The sequence below is a fragment of the Bos grunniens genome, chromosome 12 (assembly GCF_055505025.1).
Source record: "Bos grunniens cultivar Pamir isolate PY7600 chromosome 12, Bosgru_T2T1.0, whole genome shotgun sequence".
NCBI lineage: Eukaryota > Metazoa > Chordata > Mammalia > Artiodactyla > Bovidae > Bos > Bos grunniens.
The window spans coordinates 34,692,530-34,707,028 of NC_141176.1; the positions used below are offsets into that span (position 1 = coordinate 34,692,530).

The 14,499-nt window shown below is 42.4% G+C and overlaps 1 protein-coding gene across 3 annotated transcripts in view; it reads right to left on the bottom strand.

Moving 5' to 3' along the window:
* Positions 1-14,499, bottom strand: part of TNFRSF19 (TNF receptor superfamily member 19) — a 91,361-nt gene that overhangs the window by 55,463 nt on the left and 21,399 nt on the right. For all 3 annotated transcript variants that reach the window (XM_086328502.1, XM_086328503.1, XM_086328504.1), the window contains exons 2-3: positions 14,209-14,308; positions 11,971-12,081 (exon numbers count right to left, since the gene is read on the bottom strand). In XM_086328502.1, coding sequence (XP_086184628.1) covers positions 11,971-12,081; positions 14,209-14,274 — 177 coding nt within the window. In that variant the 5' untranslated portion in view covers positions 14,275-14,308. The remainder of the gene's footprint in view (positions 1-11,970; positions 12,082-14,208; positions 14,309-14,499) is intronic.

A 14,499-nucleotide genomic window follows, 5' to 3' on the forward strand; every position in this document is an offset into this window, starting at 1 on the left:
GGAGCAGGCTGCCCGTGGTGGATCTGCTTCATCTTACTTTTGACAGACCCTCCACTTGACCAAACTGGACAAGCTTCTCTGAGCCAATTTCTCGACCATGCCCTGTTCTTAGGTCTGGTCTTGAAGAGCCCAGGTGTCTCCCATTCTCCACACATGCTTATTCTCCGTATCTGACCAGCTCTCCTCACCCTCCCCCCATCCTCCCCACTCACCGGTGATGTCTGATCGTCTGCCCACCTTCAGCAGGAATCCCCCTGTCTGTTTAGCCGGGATGCCCCTTCCCCTGATGCTTCCTTTTTGGGAGTTCCCACCCCAGTTCCCCATCCTGCTCCCGGGCGCTTGCCCCCTACATGTCCACCTAGATTTGAAACTGAACCCAGTTGTAGGCTGAAGTCTCTGTTGCAAAAGCTCCTGAACAGAAGTTCTTTGTACTGTTTTAACCTCTGTCCAACACATCCCAGGTGGCCCTGAGTTCTCCCTCTGACCCTTTTATTAGAAGGAGTGTGTGTGTATGTGTGTGTGTGTGTGTGTGTGTGTGTGTCTAGCAGGGTGTGGTGTGGGAGGGAACAGTGAGTCAGTCACCAGCCTGGGCTCTAGAATTAGTGACATGTTTTGGCTCAGTTGGTAAAGAATCTGCCTGCAATGCAGGAGACCCCGGTTCGGTTCCTGGGTCGGGAAGATCCGCTGAAGAAGGGATAGGCTATCCACTCCAGTGTTCTCGGGCTTCCATTGTGGCTCAGCTGGTAAAGAATCTGCCTGCAATGCAGGAGACCTGGGTTTGATCATTGGGTCAGGAAGATCCCCTGGAGATGGGAAAGGGTACCCACTCCAGTATTCTGGCCTGGAGAATTCCATGGACTGTATAGTCCAGGGGGTCACAAAGAGTCGGACACAACTGAGTGAGTTTCCCTACACTTTCACTTTTGTTTATGGAGGACCATCTCCCATTGATATCCATGCTAGAAACACATGGAGGCTTCAAGACAATACTATGGACTTCATTTTTTAAATTATGACCTGCTGGAGACATGGGTTCATTGTCTGAGTTGGGCAGACCCCCTGGAGAAGGGAATGGCAACCGACTCCAGTATTCTTGCTTGGAGAATCCCATGGGCAGAGGAGCCTGGCGGACTACAGTGCTCCTCAGCTATGAATTCCCACTTCTCCAGGATGTATTCAGAGATGACCCCCTCCCCCTGTAAAATCCCACCACAGCGCACCCCACACCTGCTGCCAAGTTTCTGAGTCATTCCTGTTCCACCATCCTCAACAAGAGACACTGAGTAACTTTTCTTTAGCAGGAGTTAAGCCAATGTGTAATAAAGAACTGCTTGCTGTTTAAGATGGATGAACAAACATTGTGCATTTTCCTAAAGTGTGTTATTATTATTACTACCACTACTACTGGTGCTATTATTTAACTCCAGGGAGCAAGCCTGTAAAGGTCATGGCAATATTTCCTGGTTGGCAAGGCCAAGCCTTCCTCCCCGGAGGGCGGGGATGCACGGATCGGCTGCCTTGTCTTGGTTCCGAGGCAGCAGGAGGCTGGACAGAGCCGGCGGCCATGGCTCTGTCACTCTGCCCAATATTTTTAAGCCACATTTGGTGGCTTTCCAGTAGCAAAATGACTCAAAGTAAACAGTCCTCAGATCCCCTTCTCTCCTCCCTCCCTCTGCAAAGCCAGAACCGAACAAAAACACAAGTGGATCCCACCTACATGCTGGGGGAGCAGGCCCCCACCCCCAACAGGGGAGATCCTCTCAGACCACGAAATGTCCCGGAGACACATTCTGGGTGCTCGAGTCGAAAGCACTATTTATTTGTGCGGCCAGTGACTATTAACTTGGGTTCTTTGAACTTTAAAAGCTCAACTTGGACGGAGAAGAAGTTATTTATAGAGAAAATCTAGGGCACAGAAATGGGAATGACGAATTAGATTCATGTGGCCGATGTTTAGAAATCAGCTTTTTAATTTCCTTTAATAAAACAACACCAAAGATGCATCCCCCGCCCCAAACTTTCGGTTTGTGAAAACCCACAGTTGAGTTTTTCTAAAGAAAAATTACAAGCTAGAGCTTGTTAATATCTGCCAAACATCAGTGGGCTCGATTAGGTATAATTAAACACAAATAAAGTGAGCAACGGTATAATTAAATGGCAGAAATGAATCCTTTTATGCTTGAAAATTACACTAAATTTTGTGTAACTTTGTTCATAAGGATGAAAACAATTTTCCAAGAGGGAGACGTCTTTAAAAATAGGAAGCCCCGCATAGACTCGCATCAACTCTTGTTGTTTACAAGAGTCAATTTTTTCACATTAACTAAAATCATCCCAATAATTGCTTAGCAAAGCTTACTTTGAAAACCATGCCAGAGACTTGAAGTCTGTTTCCAGAGGCTCATGCAAAAACTAGTTTCCTGATTTACTGCTGAGAGGCGACCGTGTTAAAAGCTCACTGTTGGCATCAATACTCGGTGCGGGGGAGGGGCTGGGCAAACTCGAGATGGTGAGAATCCAAGTCTTATGTGGTCACTTCGGGAAAACGAAAATATCATCTCCCACACATCCCAATGTTGTTTGCTCTCATGAGCCCCCGGGACGCCACCTGACACTCAGGCACACGGTCCTGGTCAAAACACCGGCGGGGCTGCTCACAGAGCCATGGAAACCACATGTGGTATTTTTTGCCTCAGAAATAGGAAAAAGACATTATTCATTATCTTTATCATAGACTCTCAAAAACTAAAACCTAAACCATGCAGTGGGGGAGACAGTAAATATGGCTCAAGGGAGTAAAACCCTCAAAACAGACTCCTAATGGTTCCATGACTTACCACATTACTTTCCAAAAGATTCAGGAAATCTACTTCCTAAGCTGAGTTACTAAAAAGTCTTTTTTTTCTTTTGAAGATTTCTCTTTTGTTCCCCATTTAAATTCCTGCTTAATTGAGTTTTTAATTTTAAATAATAAAGAGTTTGAGCTAACATTTGCATGGATCATATATTGCTGATCAAATGTGCTGTGCTGTGCTTAGTCACTCAGTCGTGTCCGACTCTTTTCGACCCCATGGACTGTAGCCCGTCCCCCCAGGCTCCTCTGTCCATGGGATTCTCCAGGCAAGCATACTTGAGTGGGTTGCTATACCCTCCTCCAGGGAATCTTCCCAACCCAGGGATTGAACCCAGGTCTCCCACATTGCAAGCAGATTCTTTACCCTCTGAGCCACCAGGGAAGCTGATCAAATACATTTGTCTAATTAAAATAATTAAATTTTGCATACAGGTTAATTATGTATCAGTATATGTCATGTAGAATATTGATTACATATTCCATAAATATAATATACACTGTATATGTATTTATATTATATATGATCTGTGCTGTGCTGTGCTAAGTCTTCAGTTGTGTCCAACTCTTTGCAATCCCAGGGACTGTAGCCCACCAGGCTTCTCCGTCCTTAGGATTTTCCAGGTAAGAAGGTTGCCATTTCCTTCTCCAGGGGATCTTCTTGACCCAGGGATTGAACCTGGGTCTCCTGCATTGGCAGGCAGATTCTTCGCCACTAGCGCCACCTGGGAAGTCCCTTATATATGAGCTATGTAATACCAATTATGTAATGCTAATATAATACATATTTACACATACAAATACATATGTGTACTTATGTGTTTGTTTACCTTAACATATCAGAGATTACAGTGACCCACTGATAATAACCACTGTCATGGTTTCATTAATGCTACATGAGTACTGAAATGTATTAATTTGTTGTTACAACCATGTTAAGACTGGCTTGTACAGTAAGTACAACCATGTTAGTACTGGCTTGGCCAAAAATCTCGTTTTGGAAAAGCCAGAACGAACTTTTTGGCCAACCCAATACTATATCAATGTAAGTAACAAAATGAATATGAAATTTTCTTTAAAAAGGGCCTAAATGAGAGAGATGGTGCTTGGGGCTCTTGGGCGGGGTGGGAGGGGGGCGGTTAACCTGGGAACCAAATGGGCTGCTGAGATGTTCCTCGGCACAGAAAGCCCGGCCAGGTGCGCCTTGCCCTGGCAGTGACAGGCAGGCAGAGGTTAGCCCAAGCGGCCCCTCCACCCTCCCCATGCCATCACTCCCGAACAGCGGTGTGGACACACCGGCTAATCTCTGTGTCTCTGGTTCCCCATCTGTGAACAGGAGCAGCTAGACTCCCCTCTCCAGACCTACGCTGTGAGGATTTCTGATGGCATACACGGAGATCACATCGAAGCCGGCTCATGACGTCAGCCACCACTGTCCATTCTCGTTGCATGATCGGTGTGACTGAGTCACAGTGACAGACATTTTGAGAGAGAGGCCTTATTTTTTATAAGAAACACCCTGCAGACGCACATAACAGAAAGTATACACACAAAGTCTCAAAACAAGTACTCGTTTAAAAAGTGGCCAAAGATGGAAAGGGTGTCTATCTCAATGAGCCACAAAGATATTATGGAACCTGGGGCTACAGGGTAGACGCCTTACACTCTCACGACTGGGAGGAAGTGAAAAGCGGTCGGAACCATGACCAACACCGCAGATGAGCAGAGAGCATAGCGCCCCGGGTGAGCGCTCCCCGCGGCTGGCAACAAGCCCCACTGCATGTCCTAAGGGTAGGGACCTAACCATGGGGGAGGAAGCCAGACACCTTGCGAAAAGGCAGGGCTGAAAGCTTTCCAAAGAAAATAATAATTAGGAGTAATAAAACCACAGATGGAAAGTTTAAGAATACCTGCTCACCCAACGAATTTCCAAGCTTGAGTTTTAAGATACAGATACATGTTTGCAATTCAAAGAACTGCATGACCCGGACTTTGTTATTTTAGAGAGACACGATAGTAGAAAATAGAAGTTTTAAATTATGTTTAGTACAGCAAAATACATTATATAGTAATGTTAGAGGAAAGATTATTTGAAAATGCTCCTTTTAAAATTCTTAACATGAAGAAAACTTTGGTTGTGGGTATGGATCATTTGACCCAGCTTTTCTACTTTTTCATAACTAATCTAAAAGTATTTATTATGCTTTCACAATATCAAACACCACAGGTAACCAAACTGGTAAGCCTCAGTTTAAAAAGCAAAGATGTTTGTACTTATCTGCTTCCTTACAAATGAACAGATTCCCCTTCCAAATTATGTATTTAATATTCCAAGCAGAAAGCAATTAGATTTTTTATAAATGTTGATATCTAACAATTTAACAAAAACTTAGTGAAAAAAACGTTTTACCTCACTTTGAAAAACTTGGAAGTGACTCATTAACCAACTGAACATACCTGTTGATTTAAGTGATTTATCTTATTTTAATATACTCAGAACTTTTCTTTCTTCTGAAAGATATACGTACTTGCTAAAAATTTAATAAAATCAGCCTGGAAGGAAAAAACTGCAAATTCACGGGTAGGCAGTTTGGAGATTTCTAGTTCCAAAGTAATGGCTTATATTAAAAAAAAAAAAAAAACCCTCCTATCCTTTGCCTTGATTAATTAATGGGGAAATAAAAATATGTTTTTACTTCCATTGGTACGTTTGAATCCTTTGGCTTTCTTATATTTTATAATTTAGAGCCTGAGCAAGGCTCACTTGCTAATTTTATTTACTAAGAACTAAAACCAAACTAAAAGACTTGGCAAACATATTATTAATAACACACCAATCACACATTCATTAACTTTTATATTACCAGATTTAACTGTTTCCTTTCTTTCCAAGTGGCTCAGACGGTAAAGAATCTGCCTGCAATGTGGGAGATTCCTGGGTTGGCAAGATACCCTGGAGGAGGGCAGGGCAACACACCAGTATTATTGCCTGGAGAATCCCTATGGGCAGAGGAGCCTGGCGGGCTGCAGTCCGTGGGGTCACAAAGAGTCAGACACGACTGAGCGCCGAAGCACCATGTACACTATGTACTAGCACTTACTTTCCAAAACCTATTTGAGGTTGACCGATCTGTTCACTCCTCTAGCAAAGACACACTAAGTGTCTGTTAAACGGAGCTGGGCAGTCTGTGTAGATGGTGAGGGTGAAAGCTGACAAGCTGCCTACCTGCAGAATGGATATACCAGGACATGCAGGAACACCCTTAACATATGTAAATTTCTGCTTCTGAGTGGGTCTTCAGTTCAGTTCAGTTCAGTTGCTCAGTTGTATCCAACTCTTTGCGACCCCATGACTGCAGCACACCAGGCCTCCCTGTCCATCACCAACTCCCACAGCTTACTCAAACTCATGTCCATTGAATCGGTGATGCCATCCAACCATCTCATCCTCTGTCATCCCCTTCTCCTCCCACCTTCAATCTTTCCCAGCATCAGGGTCTTTTCCAATGAGTTAGTTCTTCACATCAGGTGGCCATAATATTGGAGTTTCCACTTCAGCATCAGTCCTTCTAATGAATATTCAAGACTGATATGCTTTAGGATGGACTGGTTGGATCCCCTTGCAGTTCAAGGGACTCTCAAGAGTCTTCTCTAACACCACAGTTCAAAAGCATCAATTCTTTGGCGCTCAGCTTTCTTTAGAGTCCAACTCTCACATCCATACATGACTACTGGAAAAACCATAGCCTTGACTAGATGGACCTTTGTTGGCAAAGTAATGTCTCTGCTTTTTAGTATGCTGTCTAGGTTGGTCATAGCTTTTCTTCCAAGGAGCAAGAGTCTTCTAATTTCATGGCTGCAGTCACCACCTGCACTGATTTTGAAGCCTCCCAATATAAAGTCTCTCACTGTTTCCGCTGTTTCCCCATCTATTTGCCATGAAGTGATGGGACCAGATGCCATGATCTTAGTTTTCTGAATGTTGAGTTTTAAGCCAACTCTTTTACTCTCTTCTTTCACTTTCATCAAGAGGATCTTTAGTTTTTCTTCCCTTTCTGCCATAAGGGTGGTATCATCTGCATATCTGAGGTTATTGATATATCTCCCGGCAATCTTGATTCCAGCTTGTGCTTCATCCAGCCCAGCGTTTCTCACGATGTACTCTGCATATAAGTTGAGCAAGCAGGGTGACAATATACAGTCTTGACATACTCCTTTCCCAATTTGGAACCAGTCTCTGGTTCCATGTCCAGTTCTAACTGTTGCTTCTTGACCTGCATTCAGATTTCTCAGGAGGTAGGTCAGGTGTTCTGGTATTCCCATCACTTAAAGAATTTTCCACAAAATTTGTTGTAATCCACACAGTCAAAGGCTTTGGCATAGTCAATAAAGCAGAAGTAGATGTTTTTCTGGAACTCTCTTGCTTTTTCGATGATCCATTGGATGTTGGCAATTTGACCTCTGGTTGCTCTGCCTTTTCTAAATCCAGTTTGAACATCTGGAAGTTCATGGTTCACATACTGTTGAAGTCTGGCTTGGAGAATTTTGAGCATTCCTTTGCTAGCGTGTGAGATGAGTGCAATTGTGCAGTAGTTTGAGCATTCTTTGGCATTGCCTTTCTTTGGGATGGAGAAGGCAATGGCACCCCACTCCAGTACTCTTGCCTGGAAAATCCCATGGACGGAGGAGCCTGGTAGGCTGCAGTCCATGGGGTCGCTAAGAGTCGGACACGACTGAGCGACTTCACTTTCACTTTTCACTTTCCTGCATTGGAGGAGGAAATGGCAACCCACTCCAGTGTTCTTGCCTGGAGAATCCCAGGGACGGGGGCGCCTGGTGGGCTGCCATCTATGGGATCGCACAGAGTCGGACACAACTGAAGCAACTTAGCAGTAGCAGTTCTTTGAGATTGGAATGACAACTGACCTTTTCCAGTCCTGTGGCCACTGCTGAGCTTTCCAAATTTGCGGGCATATTGAGTGCAGCACTTTCACAGCATCATCTTTTAGGATTTGAAATAGCTCAGCTGGAATTCCATCACCTTCACTAGCTTTGTTCGTAGTGATGCTTCCTAAGGCCTACTTTGTGTTCCAGGATGTCTGGCTCTAGGTCAGTGATCACACCATCGTGATTATCTGGGTCATGAAAATCTTTTTATACAGTTCTTCTGTGTATTCTTGCCATCTCTTCTTAATATCTTGTGCTTCTGTAAAGTCCATGCCATTTCTGTCCTTTATTGTGCCCATCTTTGCATCAAATATTCTCTTGGTATCTCTAATTTTCTTGATGAGATCTCGATCTTTCCCATTCTATTGTTTTCCTCTATTTCTTTGCACTGATCACTGAGGAAGGCTTTCTTATCTCTCCTTGCTATTCTTTGGAACTCTGCATTCAAATGGGTATATCTTTCCTTCTCTCCTTTGCCTTTAGCTTCTCTTCTTTTCTCAGCTATTTATAAGGCCTCCCCAGACAACGATTTTGTCTTGTCTTGTCTTTTTCTTGGGGATTGTCTTGATCACTGCTCCTGTACAATGTCATGAACTTCCGTCCATAGTTCTTCAGGTACTCTGTCTATCAGATCTAATCCCATGAATCTATTTCTCACTTCCACTATATAATCATAAGGGATTTGATTTAGGTCTTACCTGAATGCTCTAGTGGTTTTCCCTACTTTCTTCAATTTAAGTCTGTATTTAGCAATAAAGAGTTCATGATCTTAGCCATAGCCAGCTCCCGGTCTTGTTTTTGCTGACTGTATAGAGCTTCTCCATATTTGGCTGTAAAGAATATAATCAATCTGATTTTGGTATTGACCATCTCGTGATGTCCATGTGTAGAGTCTTCTCTTGTGTTGTTGGAAGAGGGTGTTTGCTATGACCAGTGCATTCTCGTGACCTGCTTCGTTTTGTACTCCAAGGCCAAATTTGCCTGTTACTCCAGGTATCTCTTGACGTCCTAGTTTTGCATTCCAGTCCCCTATAATGAAAAGGACATCTTTTTTTGGTGTTAGTTCTAGAAGGTCTTATAGGTCTTCATAGAACCGTTGAGCTTCAACTTCTTCAGCATTACTGGTTGGGGCATAATCTTGGATTACTGTGATACTGAATGGTTTGCCTGGGAAACGAACAGAGATCATTCTGTTGTTTTTGAGATTGCGTCCAAGTACTGCATTTCGGACTCTTTTTGTTGACTATGATGGCCTCTCGATTTCTTCTAAGGGATTCTTGCCTACAGTAGTAGAGTGGGTTTCCAGAATCTAATACTTCCGGGACATCGTTACCTTCACTTTTACTCTTTTTCCCTTAATTTGTCCTGGACATTTTTAAAATGAGGAAATGGATCATAAATACTAATAAACAAAAAGAGTATGCATAGGAGAGCTATTCATTGCTTCCTTTTGTTGCTGTTAATGAAATATAGTTGGACAGCTATTGCAACAATCAGGGAAAATTACTCCCTAATGAAAAATATTTCTTCTGGCTATCCATGGGAAATTATGAAATATGGAAACTACTATCAGTTAACCTCAGAAGATGAGTTTTTAAAAAAATTTTGGAGCTGATAGAAACTTCATCTTCATTCTCTAGATAAATGATGAAGGTTAGTGAACGGTTTCTTAGAAATGACTTAACTCATCTCTTCAAATCTGTGAGTTTTCATTCTGATTTAAGAGAGATTTGGAAAAAGAACTCTGAGGAGTAGAAACACCGCTATTTTCCTCCCAGGCATGATTGCATTCTTAACTTTGTCGATAGATTCCAGATATGCAGTCTGCCATTATAAAGGACCTTTTTACAACGGACAGGGATTACAAAAAACATCAGTCAGGGTGCTCCAGTTAACCTGACTTTGCAGAGTTCAAAACTCAGCCAGTTTCTGCCCAGACGGAAGGCCCAGGAGGCTGAAAGTCATCGCATATTAAACACAACACTCAGGCCATCCACAGAATTACTTGTGGAATGCATAATTGTTTGTTTCCCAATGTTTGCAGATCATCAATCAAAAGTCTATGAATGACAAGACTCAACTTCAGAGCACAGTGGACTGGAGGGGAAAGGACTTCTCTTTGAAAAGTCACTTAAAGAGACATTTTTTGTTTCTTTTCTAACAGGAAGATCTTGGTGCATTATTTAGAACAAAACGATACATCAATTGTCCACAACCGGTAACATCTTCGAAAGGTCAGTCAATAAAGCAAATGTGTGCGTAGCTTCCAAGGTGCTCAGGACAGAGAAGGGCCCCAGAACACCCAAGATGCTGCGTCCACCCTCTTAGAACACGGCTGACTCATAAGCAGTCCTGAAGATGAGTCTATTTAAGATGTTCCTGAAAGGAGCTTATACTCAGCATGCTGCTGCTGCTAAGTCTCTTCAGTCATGTCCGACTCTGTGTGACCCCCTGGACGGTAGCGCACCAGGCTCCTCTGTCCCCGGGATTCTCCAGGCACGAACACTGGAGTGGGTTGCCATGCCCTCCTCCAGGGGATCTTCCTGACCCAGGGATCGAACCTGCATCTCTTAGATCTTTAGCATTGACAGACCTGGGAAGTCCATACTCAGCATGGGAAAAATAATAATCACACTGGCGTTGTTGAAAGAATGTTCAAAACTCTGGCTTGGAAAACAACTCCTCCCTTGGAGCCTGGTTACTTAAGACACTGTTGGACTCTGCTCCTTGACTAGCAATGGTAACCTTCATCTTAAGAAAAAGAAGGCCCAGTAAATAGGAGCATTAACATATTCTGCTATCAATGCTTTATTTTTAAATCATTAGTAGAATGTTGATTCTTTTTAATTAATGCAAATAAACCTTAATGATTCTTTTTTTTTTCTTTAAGGAGATTGTTTCAGGGCTTCTCTGGTGGCTCAGGGGCAAAGAATTCTCCTGCCAATGCAGGAAACAAGGATTCAATCCCTGATCCAGGAAGATTCAACTTGGTACAGAGCAACAAAGCCACAACTGTTGAGCCCAAGTTCTAGAGCCTGGGAGCCGCAACTACTGAGCCCACGTACCATGACTACTGAAGCCTGTATGCCTACAGTCTGTGCTCTACAACAAGAAAAGCCATCACAGTTGAAAGCCCACACACTGTGACTAGAGAGTAGCCCCTACTCTCCACACCTAGAGAAAAGCCCATGCAGCAACGAAGACCCAGCACACACAAGAATAGATAAATAAAACTATTTAAAAAATTATTCTATTGAAGTATAGTTGATTTACAATGTTATGTTAATTTCTGCTGTGCCACGGACTGATGTAGTTATACAAATATATACATTCTCTTTCATGTTCCCTTTCATTGTGGTTTATCACAGATTATTGAATATAGTTTCCTGTGCTACACAGTGAGACCTTATTGTTTAATGATTCTATTCTTTTAATAAAATATGGTAAACATTAAAGTATACAGAACTATGAGGTATGATTACCAGAATCAACTTCTTTTGTCTCAGTGAGACACATGAATCGAACGTATTGAGAAGGGAATTGTTCAGTACTTGGCTAAAGGAGGAAATCATCACCAGTCATCAACTGAAAAAGAATTCAGGCCTGGTCTCTGCCGAGCCAACAGAGCCCGGGTGTTTGGCCAAGTGCAGGCTGCCGGAGGGGCGCCGCTGAAACGATCCGCTGAGCCTGTCGCTGTCGCCGCCACCGCCGACCCACGCTCCGTGACCCGAGACCCCAGACCCCGACCCCTTTTAGATCGGCCCGTGCGCCCCAGGCCCGGCCCGGGCGGCGCGACGGGAGGATGAGCGGCGGGCGGCGGAAGGAGGAGCCGTCTCAGCTGCAGCTGGCCAACGGGGCCCAGAAAAAAAAAAAAAAAAGAATTCAGCTGATAAGAACGCATTTAAAAAAACACAGACGTGGGACTTCCCTAGTGGTCCGTGGTTGAGAATCCACCTTGCAGTTCAGGGGACCCGTGTTCGATCCCTGGTCGGGAAACTAAGATCTCACATGCTGCAGAGCAACTAAATCTGTGCGCCACAACTACAGAGTTTTCACACTGCAGCAAAAGATCCCGCGTGCCACAACCAAGATCTGAGGCGTCCAAGCAAATAAGCAAATAAGTATAAATAAAAAACACAGGCGTACGACTGTCCCACACACCCAACAGTTACCTTGGACAACTCCATGCCTGGCCCACACTGCTTGCACAGAACACAGCTTCCTGACTGGTCCCTGAATTCCTGCTGTCCACAGTCTCCTGTTTCACAAATCACTCCACATGCCTGAAAAAAAACATTTCACAAAACGTTATCTTAAGGTGAGGTAATTCTGTTTTTCACAAAAAGGGAACAGTATCTTCAGTATTATCGACATAACCACTGAAGGTAAACATTAATTCAGAGTGAGGCCAATTCAGTTTCCACTTTAGGAAGGAAAACCACTTTCTGGAAAAGTCAGCGAAACAATTCAAGCCCGAGTCCTCTCTCTGCTTCTGAATGAGAACTCCCCTTTTCTGGAATCAATCTCCATCTTCTTCCTACACATTTGTGAACCCAAGGTAAAAATTGCTAGAAGCTGTTCTCTTTTCTAAGTGAGAAGATGACTTAAAAGAACAGATATGCAGAGACCCAGGGTACTTCTTCAACTGGAAAAATTCTGAATTTAAAAATCGTATTTTTTTTATTTTTAATATAAACATATTCAGCTATAATGAATTGAATAATAAATAAATAAATGGAACATATAGACTGGCCTCAAGAACTCTGCTATTATCTTTTAGACATATCTAACACCCAACTTTGGTGCAGAAGTTTCCACCTTTTCAGTTGAATTACATTTACTTAGAGTCCATCATTCAAAAAATTCTGACAATATTGAGATCAGTAAAATTCCTAATAATTATGATGATGACAAAAATGGCCAAATCCTCTGCTCTTCAAAGTTAAAGTGTTACTTTCCTATTGATTGCCATTTTGCCACTTAATTGCGACCTAATAATATCCTTTTTCTAAAATTGAAGTATTGGTGATTTTCAATGTTGTGCTAATTTCTGCTGTATAGCAAAGTGACTCAATCATACATACATATTTACACACACATATATATGCACAAATGCTAAGTCGTTTCAGTCGTGTCTGACTCTTTGCAACCCCATTGACTGTGGCCCGCCAAGCTCCTCTGTCCATGGGATTCTCCAGGCAAGAATACTAAAGTGGGTTGCCATGCCCTCCTCCAGAGGATCTTCCCAGCCTAGGGATTGAACTCACATATCTTACATCACTGCATTGGCAGGCAGGTTCTTTGCCACTATATATGCATATACTGTATTTTTTAATATTCTTTTCCATTATGGTTTATCACAGGATATGAACATAGTTCTCTGTGCTATACAGTAGGACTTTTTGTTTATCCATCCTATATGTAACCGTTTGCATCTGCTAACCCTAACTTCCCATTCCATCCCTCCCCATTGGCAACTGAAAGTCTCTTTTCTATGTCCTTACAATATGCTTTGGTTCACAGCATAGGTCTTAATGGAAGGACTATCTACTTTGCAAAAACAAAGGTTGTAAGTTATTTTCAAGATACAGACTTTATTTCTTATTTTACCTAAAGACAGTTAAGTTCATCTTATATGCACTCATCCTACAAGAGTATGTATATCTGCTTCTTAATAGCTGATGTTTCATTAAAAAGTGTTGGAATTAATAGAATCTCAGACTGGTGACAACATTCAGTTCAAACTCTCATGTCAAGCAAAGGCCCCCTCAGTAATATTCCTGATGCTAATTCTGTTGCCCTAAATGAAAACTGAGAGCTTCAGGAGGCATGGGCGGAATAGAGACTGGAGTGTGCAATGCTCTTTACATGGAGTTGCATAGAACGGGCTTTAGTGGTGACAGCATGGGCAGTTATTCAGTACAAACTGCTTCCACTTGAAGCAAATATCTACAACAATGTCATCCAACCTTTTTAAATAAAATCCCAGCCTTATTCTCTAGAGCAAGCAGGAGGGAGAATTCAAGGTGTGGTTCAAGATCATAATTTGGGGCTAAAGGTCTAGTAATCACCTCCAGCCTCTCTTAACCACACTTGACAACCAATCTTAGAGGAAAGTGTTAGTCGCTCCAGGAGTCCCCTGCCTGTAAGCCCAAGAAGCATCATTATCTTGAGGCTACAAGTAATGCCATGACTTCATGATCTCATTGAGATTGAAATAAATAAGTGCAATTATTGCCACAAAAGTCAAGACCCAACAGCAACCTCTGACTTATTAATTAAATGCAACAATGATAAAAGGAATTTGAAAGAAAAATTTGAAGATATGGGGTTAAAAATGGGAAATAGATTGGGTACTAGTTCTATGAATTTTTCCCCTACATTCTTATGAAAATAAAGAGTTGACTTACCAAACAGGCTAGTAAAACTACAACCGTGAAAGATTTCTGTTGCCTGAGTAGCACCTTTGAAGCCATTGCTCTTATTAAATGTATTTCTGGTTGAAGAGCTCTAAAAGAGAAGAAGATACAGTTAATGTTAATCCAGGAGTGACTGCGCTTAGTATTTACTACACAGTGCTACCATTTACTATATACACTAGTAAAACATGATACTATTTAGTATATTAATAAAACAAAATATCATTTATGTTTTAAAAAGAACTCATCTTTTTCAAAGATACCAGAGATAAATACTAAACA